The following is a 12,917-nucleotide window of genomic DNA, read 5'->3' as shown; positions in this document are numbered from 1 at the left end:
GAGAATGATTTTTAAAAATTAAGCATTCTATATAATACAGGTCCTCTATTCAAGGGTTTTGATAAAAGTAATAATCTATACCGTGTAAGAGAAGAATTCAGACTTTGGAATCCCAGCACAGGCATCGCTGCCACCCCCATTTGTAATTCCTTTGTGTCTCAGTTTCTTTATCTCTGAAATGGGGATAATAGTATTGCCCATCTCTTGGTGCTGCTGTGAGGATCTGATGGAGAAATGCACAGTCAGCACAGTGCTGGCACACAGTAAGTGCTCAATAAATAATACTCTGGTTCCTGCAATGAACATCACTGCAATTAATATGTTCTCCTTGCCATCTTGAAAATGTGTATAGACTTAAGTGAATGTATTCATTATTATCATTTCTAGTTTGAAGCCTAAGTCCCAAACAATTATTTCCTTATGACCTAATCAAGTGAACAAAGGTCACTATTCTACAAAAAGCATCTGGTCGACCTTAGGAGAGGTGGAGGGAATGTGTGATACTGTCTCGTGTGTCCTTTTCCCTTCCCTCAGCCTCTATCTGAAAACTCTCTTCAAAGCATCCACACACTGGCCTTCCCCTTGTCCTGAAAGGACACAGCTAGAGGGATGGCTGATGCTTGGCTGGTGATGGGGTCCCTGGCACCAAGCCAACAGAGCCACAGACTTCTCCATCCCTGCCAACACTGCTCCCCTACCCCTTTGCCATAACCAGGGGACCAGCTTCAGTTGGGTTCTGGCCACAGCTTTGAAGCTGTCAAGCTCCCTACCCCATTACCCCTGCACATGAGATCTTCTGGCAGTTAATTTGTCCAAGTCGAAGACTGCACCCCTTGACAACCTTGAAGCATCTTCCTCTCCTGCTTCTGTCCTTCCACTTCAGCAGTGCTTCTGAGTAGTCAAAGTTGCCCGAGATGGGGTAGTTTTCCAAAGCAGGAAACAGCTGCTAACTTAAATGTTAACTGTCCCACAGCCACAGGTCCTGTTTTGATGGTCCCCAGGACTCTACAGTTACCATGAAAGCACAAAGACTGCTATGCCTCAGCAGATCTTACACCTCCAGGGTGGGCAGGAGGCTCGTCTTGTACCCTCCTCAAAGTACTCCCACAATCCCCAAATACCGTGGTGTATCCCTTAAGGTGTGCTGCAAATCACTGATATGTGTGCACTCCTTGCAGTACCCTCTGGTGGCCAGGCCACTTCCTGTGTTGCTGTTGTTTTTCTAATGTGATGAAAGGTACAATAAGGTATGTATGCAACAAGAGGCAAAGCCATTGTTCTGCATCATTAAGCTCACAGCAGCCCCAAAAAGACATTGTAGGCAGCTTGCCAAAGGCCCTAATGAAGAGCATCTCTTTGAATTATCTCTGGATGAGGAAAGGATAAAGTCTGAGCCCCAGAATATTTGATCCTCTTTGTGTTGCTGTTATGAGGGCTTACTGAAGCCAGACACACTGGACCTTCTGGAACTGTAATTTATGGAAACCTTAATTTCTCTGCTTTTAATAAGGCTTTGCCTAATAAGGAGGAGAATGCAGTTATTAATTCCTGCAAGTGTTTTGTGAATTCCTTTATGCTACGGTTCAGGACTCCCAAAGAATAGGAGAAAGGGGATTTTACTTAGTTGGCACAAGGGTAATGGGTCCGAAAAGTAGTTTGAGTTTCCTGAAAATAAATTTGCATGGCTTCCTAAATTGCTGACAAAGTGTATTCCATATGGAAGTCATTTATCAGCAATTTACTGTATGATGCTTTGGCCAGAAATATTTCCACATAAATTCACCTAGTAAAAACAAACAGAATCCAGGCTCTTTCTTTTGGGGGGCTAAGAGGAAAGAGTCTAAATAATACAGACGAATAAAGCACAAGGTAACATGGATTTGCAGGAGATGGGATGGGGCGACCACATTTTGGAGGGTACCAGTATAATTAAATGCATCTACAACAACGAATGCTCAATGATATTTCTGTGCACTGATGGTTAAAAGAGAAAAACCCAGTAAGTTATTAAGACTCCGTTTTTATGCACTATATTATATACACAGTAGTGAAAGTCTGTCATACAACCACCCTGGTGATGGTTCTGTTGTTCTGCTTGTTTTGGTCCTGAATGTCTAACTCACTGAGAACTGGGGGGCTCACAGCTCAGTGCACATGATAACCTGGCAGAATGTGGATTACAACATCACCATAGGATCACACAAGGGATGGAGGCCAGACCTCCACTGCCAGTGGCACTTTTGCCCAGGCTTCCAATTGCTCCCAAAGGACAGAAGTCCAGGAGAGTGCGAAGCATGAAGTCATAGGTCAGAAGTGTGTGTCAAACACTGATTTAAGATGCTTGTTTTTGTAAGAGATGTGCACTCTGTACAAGCGGTGGTTGGCGGGGGGGGGGGGGGGGGGGGGCATGACCAAGCTGCAAAAGGTTTGGACATTCTCTACGCTTCAGTGGAGAAAAAAACACACGCGCACGCACACATCTTTTTCTTTAGACAGGGTCACTCTATCATGGGATTGTCCACTGTGCATTGGGCGGCCAAAGCACAGAAGCAGCCTTGTTTCACTGGGTCTTTTTAATGCTACGCGCCCTCTGGTGGCTTGTGCAAAAATGGTGCCCAACGGACGGCTAATCAAATTCTTTTTTTAAGCTGTCTGGCTCTTTAGAGAATATATTAATATGCCCCCATTCACTGTGATAAATTAAGGAATAAACATCTTTATTTTCTTGCAATAAAGACCTTACTCTGTCATTCTAATTTAAAAAAAAAACCTTTTTAACAGGATTCTAATTTTTTTGATTGCTGAAAAAAAATTGGAAGGAGTTAGAATGACTTAAGGAGAAAACACTTAACTGCCAAGTTAGGTTACCAACAACAGTATGAAAACCTCATAGTTCAGGATAGAACGTGAATATTTAAAAATAAAACACTCAACACAAATGTAAGGTTAGTTATCTGGGTTAATGCCTTAACTATCCCATTTCATCTTGACTGAATTTTCACATTACTCATGATGCAGAAGTTTCGAGAAGTCATCTGCCGTGGATGACAGCACCCAAGATCAAGCCACCTGCTCTTGAAGTTCTTAAAATTTTCACAGGGTGAGGTACAGAAATGGCAAGTGTGAAGCATAAATCTGAACCACATGTCCCAGGACAATAAGTTGCTGAAAGAATCAAGTCTGTGGTAGACGCTTGTGCTCTACCTAAAGGCGCGCCTCGTAACTATTTGTAAACAGAGACAAAACTGCACAAGCATTAATCATCATCCCCGTCTTCTCTAACTTGTTCAAAGGGTGACCACGCTCTGACCCTTCCTAAGACATTTGCTGACACTCCAGAGAGTGGCCAGTTATAAAGGAGCTTTGTGATGTGACTGCTGGAAACGTACTTTGTGACTGTCAACATCTATTTAGATATTCAAATACAGGCACCTAAGTGCCACTGTGAGGAAAAGCAAGTAAGAGATTTAACAGAGAATGTACTGAAAAGTCAGAAAAGCTGTCTCATTCAGAACACAGATACACCCCAGATCCCCAATTCCTTCCCGAGAAGTTACAACTCTGCCAGGTAAGTGCCAGTCCACTCCCACAGAATAAAATGCAACGCGTTACCTGACAAACTTCATAGAGCAATTTGTACTGCTCCTCTTGCTTCTGCAGGCTGCACAAACTGCATCCCATGTTTAGAGAAACGTCAAAGGAAGGCTTCAGTACTCGCCAGCACCCGGGAAAAGCAGCGTCCTGCGTGCGGGCATGAAGGTATCCTCGGAGAGCCTCAGGTGCATCGGGCGGCTGCCACACTTCACATTGGCATTACTCTCTAAGGCTGCAAACAACTCTCTCCCCTTCCACGTTTCCCCTCCTTCCCTCGCAGCATGCACACACACACACACACGCACACAGACACGCGCACGCACACACATACACACACACACACCACTCCCTCCTCTGAGGGACTCTGGCAGCTGGATTGTGGTCCAATGCACACGCTATATATACTGCTGCTCATGCATATTAATCAGCTCTCATTGACTATTCATAACAGACAATGATACAGGAGCTATAATTGCCAACTATGACAGTTGAAATTTCTCTAATTAACAAGCAAGTGCTCCAGTGGTAGGGAATAATAAAAGACAGTAACAATTTTGTAAGCCGTTTTCTGGCAGTTACAAATAAACATGACTGCGTTTTTAGCAAGGTCTCTTAGGATAATCCCTAATGCATTTAAGCTAAGTAGAAATTCATTTTTAAATATATCATAAAATTTTTGATGATATAAAATGTATTTAATGCTGCAGATAATGATGGCATATAAACGAGTTTTATGAAATGCACATGTTTTGAACATTATTCATATAATATTTAGTGTTTTACCAAGTTGCAGGAAAAATGTGCCACATATGAATAAAATATAAAAATTTAAATTGCAAGATCTACGTGTGTGTATGCAAAGTAACCACGGGGTTGTAAGGAGACAGGCTACCCTAAAGGTGAGCAAGCAGATAATCACTGCTAAAGTACATTTTCAGTTCCCAAAGCAGAAAGTTATTTCTTAAAGGGCTGCCCAGCTAACTGGAAGGAAGAGAAGCAACCAGCTTTGTGCCATCTCTATAGCTATGCAGATGTTACGGATATCTCAGAGACCATGCCACTGAGCTACTTGTCACCGGCTACTACAGATACGGATCTGATATTCCACAGCTGCCTAGACTCACATAGCTCTGCTCCGTGCTATGTGTCAAGAAAGCAGGGAGTTGCGATGATACACGGAAGGTGAGCACCCAGAGCATTTAAGAATTTTTATCCTTGCTGCCTTGCCTCTTGTCTCCCTTCATTCAGCCTCTGAACCAGTAAGTTTGATGGCTTTAAAAACAAAACTTTTTTTTTCAAATCATCACCCCACCGCCTAAATGAAATGCACAGGTACTATTGTTTCAAAGCAAATCACTGATGTTTAAAATTCTCACAACTGCTTCCAAACCTTCACCCCCGCCCCCCTGCCTCGATATTTATAAAGGTTGAACTGTCTCTCAGGAGGAGTCCCACGTCTTGCCAAGAGGCATAACAGGGCCTGAAGAATAATGCTCCCTTTCTCTGGGAGCCCAGACACACCTGTGATGTGAGTAAACCTGTAAATAAAATCCCACTTGGGCTGGTGGCCAGCAGATACATCTGGTCCCATTTCTCAGACCCAGAAGATAAGGCATGGCAACTTGTCACAGATCAGCTCATAGCCCTGGCTTCCTGGGGGGGGCGGGGGGAGGAAGGGAACCTTCATCTGAGACCCACACCTGGTGTCCCTACCATGGCTAGAGCAGAGAGCGGAGGCATACCACCAGGGAAAAGAAGCCACAGATGGGGCTGGGCAGTGGTAGTGACCTCTGACTTGCCCTGACGCTGGAAGGGCCCTATGGATCCCTAAGCAGGTTATTGGGAGTTTGGTTTCCTGATCTCTAATTAGCTATAAAACTACCTACCTTGCAGAGTTTTGTTGTAATCATGTGAGAAAACACAAGTTGTCAAGCCAAAACCAGAGGTCATGCTTGTTCACAGCCCTCATCCCCAGAGCCTTCCCTCTCTCTGTAGGTCTGCTCTCTTTGATTCCAAGTAAGATTTCAATTTTGTCCACTTCTGTTTATCATCCCTGGAGCACCATCCACTCCACCTGGATGACATCAAGAGCCTCCTGACGCCCTTTCTGCTTCCTCTCTTGCCCACCCATGGGCTCCCCACTCTACAAGGTTGCCAGGTCCATCTTTATAAAGCAGAAACAGGATCACTTCTTTCGCTTGCTTGAAAACCCCGCAATGACTTCTCATCACACTTGGATTAAAATCACATTCTTCACCGGGCCTCCAATGCCCTAGAAAATCCTGTCCTTGCCCATCAGTTTCTCTATACCATCATTTACCGGGGCTCTGGTCTCACCCTACCCCCACTGAGCCGTGTCCTTCCTCAGGATTGCCTCCACCAGAATGTCCCTCCCTCCTCCCTTCTCCTTCCTATCTACCCAGCAACACTGTCTCAGCTCAGATGACGTCTCGTTAGAGAAGCCTTTGCTGGGCACCTTGTGTGAATCTATTTCTCAATCCTCCAAATGACTGTGTGGTATCACCCCATTCATTTCCTCTTCCTGATCATTTATGCTTGTTTGTTACTCATGGTCTCCTTAAACAAGGACATCGGCTTCCCAGGGGGGCAGGGAACTGTGTCTGCATTGCCCTGTGTGGGCCAGCCCTGTGAAGGTGCTGGGGAAACACACGTCCTCCAGTTGAATGAAGCGGTGAAGGCTGATGTCTCACAGACTCATACCCTACAGTGCGAACTGGAAGTACCATATACGGAGGACAACGGTGTGCTTGGTTTTCCTCCCCCAACGTTGTGGGCTTATAGATGATTTTTTGGTAAGGTCTTGCGTTTTACACTAGCTTGTATTCATATTTTTCTTGCACATCCACAGATAAATGTAGAAATGGGCTCCTGCTAAAGGAATAGGGAACTTAGGCAAATCCCTTTGGTCTTTGTTAGAGAACTTTCAAATCTCATTTGCAAGCCAGGAGAGTTTTACCACATACTGCCTCGTACTTGAGAAAAGTTCCTCCAACTTTTGGGTCTTAGGAGTCCTCCACACTCTTAAAAAATTATTGAGAAAGCTGAAGGGCTGCTTTTTATTTGGGCTATACCGATCGATGTTGATCATGTTAGAAACAGTCAGAAATATGAAAATATTTATTCCTTCATTCATTTAAAATAGCAATAACAAACCCACTACATATTAACATAAATAACATTTTTATGAAACATTACCGTATTTTCCAAAACAACAAGAATTTTTTGGGAAGAATGGCATTGTTTTACATTTTCACAAAGCCCTCTATGTCTAGCTTAATTGAAGACAGCTGGCCTTTTGCTTCTGCACTCAATCATTTCTGTTATGTGATAGAGGGACTTCTAGAAAACTCTACTGCACTGTACATTCATAAAAGAACGAGAGCAATAGAAAAAAGTAACATCTTGATGTTTTTATGGACATAGCTTTGACATCACAGACTCCCTGAAACAGTGCTGAGGACCCCCCGCCCCCACTCCAGGTGCCTGGGTGACACGCTGAGAATCGCTGCTTTAGGAGGACACGTCAGTGAGCTAGGAGTCTAAGAACCTCATGCTTGGGGGTGGGGAGAAGAGTGGAGAGGATACTAATTCAAATTCAACTCATGGTTGGTTTTCCACTCTTATGATTACGTATTATTTGGACTCAAGAATGAAAAACCCTCGTACCCATTTTGCCTAAAACAAGACATACCGAACTGATGATCTGCCTTAAAAATACCCTTTCCTCTGTAAAATCATCTAGTACCCCTAGAATAGTTGCATTTTCAAAATGCTGCTTTCACAGAGTAAGAAACACAACCGCGCCAAAGGAGGTCCACCTGTACGATGATACACACCAAGGCATTTAATGCTGCCGATCCACGGGGCACAGATCTTAGGGACAGGAAGTTATTCACAATAGAACTGTTTTTGAGAGAACAGCTGTCCCAGGAAAAATGAAAAGCTATGGGCCACACAAAGACACGCATTGTCTGATGAAAATGCTGAATGTCCTTTTCAAGTTAGTAATTGCATCATCGGAAAGTGCCTAATAAGCTCACGAGAGCACACAGCACGTCTCTTGGATGCTCTGTACTATCAGACACCTCCTCTTCCTGCCTTCATGGTAATGAAAAATACAGTGCAAATAAGGGTCACCGTGGAACACACAGAGAGAGACAGATAGAAGAGGCACGTACAGTAACGGCTGAAGGTGCCCAGCGAAGAGCCTTTATCATCATTCTTTGAACATCCTTAAGTCATCGGGGATGTCGCAAGAGTCAGCAGATGGAGACAAGAACTTAGGTTCACTTAATTGTGGAAACATCTATCTATAATTCAAGCATATTATTCTAGCACACACACTGGGGTGCCCATTTGTCTGATACCTGTCATCTGACCTTCCTGTTGTTCCCCATGTACGAGGAACACAGGGGTCATCAAACTACAGACGCTCGAAAGGTATGTTCTTCTGGGAAGAGTGATGACAAAAAAGAGGTGGGGATGATGGAGCCAAATTCATGCTGAGAACTGGAGTCTCGTCAGGGGCCAGCACCGATGAGTTGCGGAATCTATCCCACCTCCCTCCAGTCTCTGAGAGACCTGCCCACTGGCTCTGCTTTTCCTTAAGCGCTTTTCAGCGTTTTTCAGGATCTCGGATTCATTAACCTGTTTCTTCCTGGTTTGAATCCCACTCTCATTTCAAGTCCTACTGTACCACGCAGCTAGAATCATCCTGCACACGTACACACCCACATGGCTGATAAACCATCACCCTCAAGGCACAGTCCAAGCTCCCAAGCTCGTGGACCTGATCCCTCCTGCAGTGCCCTCTATTGTCCAGCAGCGCTTCCTGCATTAGGGTCCTTCACCCTCATGTCCGTACACATGGTGGGCCCTTGGCTTGCACTGCCCAACTCCGCGATCTTCGGTGTGCCCCTTAAGTCTCCCCACTGCTGCCCCTGGCAACAAGGACTGCTCTTCTGCTACCTCCTTTCTGGCACGCTTCACACTGTGTGGTCCTTCTGTGTTTCCATCACCCCCTTCCTCACTGGAGAGGGCAGTGGAGAAGACCAGGCCGAATTCAGCTATGGAGGACCACCCCTACCCCCCCAACCCCAGATGCTCAAGAAATCTCTCGTGAATAAATTCGGCATCTGATATTCACAGAGTGCTCACTCACTATGAGGCACTTTCCTGAGTTCTGAGAACACAACAGTGACCAAAATGGACATAGAGTCCAATGCTCACAAGAAGATCAAGGCCATACACCTGGGAAAAGCACTTTTTATGCCTGCTACGGTCTGGATATTTGTGTTCCCTCCCACATTAATCCGGTGACATCCTAATGTCCAGTGTGATGGGTCTTAGGAGGTCGGGCCCTTCGGAAGTGCTTAGGTGATGAGGGTAGAGCCCTCATGAATGGGATCAGTGTTCTTATAAAAGAGACCCCACAGAGCTTCTCGTCCTTTCTGCAGTGTGATAATACAGCGAAATCTGTGACTTGGAAGCAAGCCCTCACCCAAGCACACTGGCACCCTGATCTAGGACTTCCAGCCTTCAGAGCTATGAGCAATTTCCGCTGATTATAAGCCACCGAACTTTGTTAAGCAGCCCAAAGGGACTGAGATACTACCTTTTTGCAGGGCAAAAATTGCTCCTACAAGCCTTCCATCCTAGTCATGGCCAGAGATTCAAATCACAATCTGTTGAGGAAACGGTTTAGTAACTTCTAGTTAACCTTCACCTTTGTTAGGGTGACCCTTCAATGGCCTGTCTGAACCGTATTTAGTGAGTTCTCGAACTAATTCTTGAACAAGGAGCAAGAACTGCTGGAAAGCCAAGCGTGGATGAAAATCATATCAACACTGCAAAGAGAAAAAGCAACTGCCCCAAGATGGCAGAACACACGAACGTCACATGAGTTGAAAAAAACCTATCATAGCAGCTTTGAGTGTTTTGTTTCTGAAGAGCTATAGAAGTTCAGAATATCTGCTCAGGACCTCAACTCTTATTTTTATACACAAAAGGATGTTTTTCCTTTTGACCGAGGTGCTACTGTCCTGAGGGCATGTCCTCTGGGCTCCAAGTACCCGATGAACACCCTGGCTACCTGAGACCCATAGCTCGTTGTTTTCACTTGAAGCAATTGGGAGCAAAGGCACACACTGAGCCCCGGGAGGGGCGGCAGGGAGAGATGGGTGAGGGCAGCAGACGCCCTCCCGCCACAGCTGTCCTTCAAATGCCACCCAGGCAAATGAGCATCAGGCTCCAAGGGTTGCCTGATGAACCACAAAACTGCTGGACAAGAATGCAGCCAGAGCTACAGGGATCAGCCATGGGGCAGCAGAAACACGAGGATTTTTGGTGAAAGCAGCCAGTGGGGAAGAGCTCCAAGGGGCCTCAAATTCCAACAGAAAATTCAAGTTTTCTGACGGGCTTAAAGCCTGGGGGATGCCCCTGTAGATGCTTTTATTCCTCGAAGGCCCCAGAGCACGTTGTGTTTGGGGTGGTGCCAGTGCGTCTTATTGTTACTGGTAGTAAGTGTGTGCCTCTGTTTTCCCAATTATATTTGAGATTCCTGGAGGGCGGGTTCCTGAGTGAGTCATCTCTAGGACCCCTGAAATGCCTAGAACAACATCCAAACCCTCTCTAAATGCATGTGAGTTCCTCCCAGAGAAGAGGGAGCACATCCATTGGCCCTGGCTCAGGGAGCCAAGTGGGGAAGGGAGGCTAACAGGTCAACTCAGTCCAATCGAGAATAACTCACAGGTTGTAAGGAAGGAAATTCACAGTCTCCTGGGACTTTGGTTTCCCCACCTTACAGTGTGGCACCCACCCCGCAAGCCAGGGCTGTGGAGGGAGGACTTAGTAGAGAGAAGGCCTATGAACGTTCTCAGAACACAGCTGTGAGTGTGCAACCAACCAAAAGGAAAGTGACACACCAAGGAACCCAAAGCCCTTCCAGCATGTTGTAGTGCAGGGGCGGTAAACTTTTACCATAAAGGGCCAGACAGTAAATAGTTTACATTTTGTGGGCCAAATCAAGAATACTATGTAGGAACTTACGTCAACAACCATCTCATGATTTTATTATTTTTTTCAAGATTTATTTATTTATTTTAATGAACGAGAGAGAGAGAGAGGAGGGGAGGAGCAGAGGGGGAGAATCTTCCAAGCAGACTCCCTGCTGAGAGTGGAGCCCAACATGAGGCTCGATCTCCTGACTCATAAGATCATGACCTGAGCCGAAACCAAGAGTCAGACGCTTAACTGACTGCACCACCCAGGTACCTCTAGAACAACCATTTTATAAAATGCAGAAAACATTCTTCATATGCGGGCTGTATATAAACAGGCTATGGGCTGGATTTGGCCTGTGAACCAAAATTTGCCAACCAGACTATGACAGAGTGAACCAAGAGTTCTCTGATACAGACAGGATGATGAGGCAGCGCTCACTCTTCTCCCCATGTCACGCAGGAGAAGACGGAGGGCAGGCAGGCAGAACGGCTGACCCAAGAGCCCGTGACCAGTAACATCGGAGACGAGATCCGGATTCAGACTGCATAACCCCAGAGCCCACGATCTGCTGTGCGTCCGTTTGCTTCCCACAACCTCACATGTTCGTTAGGAACACTGGTGCACGCAGAGAGGCTCTAAAGGCTGGGTCCCTGCTTGGACGTGGCAGGAGCTGCTATAGAAAAAAATCTAAGCAACACAATGTACTCGTGATGATCCTGATCAGCACACAGCCTCTGTAAGTACCTGGCCTGCCGAAGAGGACAAGGCAGGCCTTGCTGCAACTGTGATGTGTTCGTATCTCATGCTGGATGGTATTTTTCCTTTTTGATATTTACAACCACCCAGCAGCCTGACCCCAGGGGATGTGAAATGTGTCAGGTCCTCCCCGAGCCACTGTGCCTGCGTACATGTGACGGACCCCTCAAAGGCTACATTCTGAATGGCACGAAGGGGTGACGAGTTTTGGAGCTCTGTGACCCTGGCCAGGCTCCCAGCAATCCTGAGGGTTATCTGAGGCCTGCCGGGAACCACGTGGGTCTGTTCCAACCACTGGACGTGGGATTCCTGACAGCAGGAAAGAAGATTCCAGGCCTGGAGTCAGGGAGGAGTGACGGAAGAGAAGGAGACATGACAAAGACAGATGTGTGAAAACAGAGGCTGAGGAGAAGAGAAGTTAACTGGAGAGGGCGCCAGGCCAGGATTTGGGGGAATTAAGATGGGGGCAAGCACATCCTTCAAAGTCCTGATGGCTTAAGCCAGGCTTAACTGTGTGGAGCCTGAACTCAGATGACAGAGAAGGAAAGCAAGTGACGGGACCAAATAGCCAAGATGAAGGACACTCAACAAGAGGAAAGGGGGAGAGATTTGGAACTTGGGCTAAGGGACACACGAAAAGGACACCGACTTTGTGACTGTGGATTCAGAGAAATGACCAAAATAGCAGGCCAGAAAAAATGTACATAAAGGGATGACTGAATGTGACAAAACCTGGGATGGACAAAGGAGGAGACAGGACTTTATCTCATTACATCAGAGGTCACAGACTGTGTGCTGGACCAGTGCAGCATCTTCAGAGTTTTGGATTAGGTGCTAAGTAAAAACACAATCAGGAACTCTCACCTAAAATGTGTATTTTGTGGACATCTTCTGATAAATCACCCAAATCTGACACATGTGCGGCAAACAGGGGCAGAGTAAAGACTGTCCCCTTGAGATGGGGGTGGGGTCCCCACCTCCGTCCCAGGCCTCCTCACTGGCTGGTTTCTGCTGGAGTACACCAAGGCGCCCAGGGCCCTGCGGTGTTGGTAATATATGAAAATAGAAAGGGTAAGAGTGTCGGTGGGAGACCTCCGCGGGAGCCTGCAGGCCGGGCTGCTTGGTGGCCTGCCTCCCTCCTCCACCCACACGGTGTCCCGTGAGCTCACTTGGGAGGGGGCGTGGGAACCAGGCTGCTCCCAGCTCAGCAGCTCTGGCCAGCGGAGGTAGGAGGAAACCAGCAGCCGGAGGCAGCGCCACGGGTGGAAAGAAAAGCCTCGCTTCAGACCTACCACCTACTGATTCACACCTTCTTCATACCTGCCTGTGATGAGCCAGACACTGCTGTTTAGTGATAAACATGGAACATAAAATCCCAGTCCTCACGGAATAGCTGCCCTGCGTCTGACTTACCGCTGCTCTCGCTAGGTTCACCGATGGCTTCCCACCGGGTCAAACTCCAACAATCCTGTAGGCCTTGGCCTAGGTAACTTTTCTGCAGCAACCTTCCACTGGGGTAGGGGGAATCTTTCCATTTCTACACT

General features: G+C 46.5%; 1 protein-coding gene across 3 annotated transcripts in view; it reads right to left on the bottom strand.

Annotated features, from left to right (window-relative positions):
- PDZRN3 (PDZ domain containing ring finger 3) overlaps positions 1 to 12,917 on the bottom strand; it is a 240,185-nt gene that overhangs the window by 44,610 nt on the left and 182,658 nt on the right. The window contains exon 1 of one of the 3 annotated variants that reach the window (XM_021694899.1): positions 3,613 to 3,683. The exons of the other annotated variants lie outside the window; for them this stretch is intronic. Coding sequence (XP_021550574.1) covers positions 3,613 to 3,681 — 69 coding nt within the window. The 5' untranslated portion in view covers positions 3,682 to 3,683. Of the gene's footprint in view, positions 1 to 3,612; positions 3,684 to 12,917 lie in introns of those variants that run through there. 3 annotated transcript variants of the gene reach the window in all.

The sequence above is a fragment of the Neomonachus schauinslandi genome, chromosome 1 (assembly GCF_002201575.2).
Source record: "Neomonachus schauinslandi chromosome 1, ASM220157v2, whole genome shotgun sequence".
Taxonomy (NCBI): Eukaryota; Metazoa; Chordata; class Mammalia; order Carnivora; family Phocidae; genus Neomonachus; species Neomonachus schauinslandi.
This window is presented reverse-complemented; position numbering and strand designations above follow the sequence as displayed.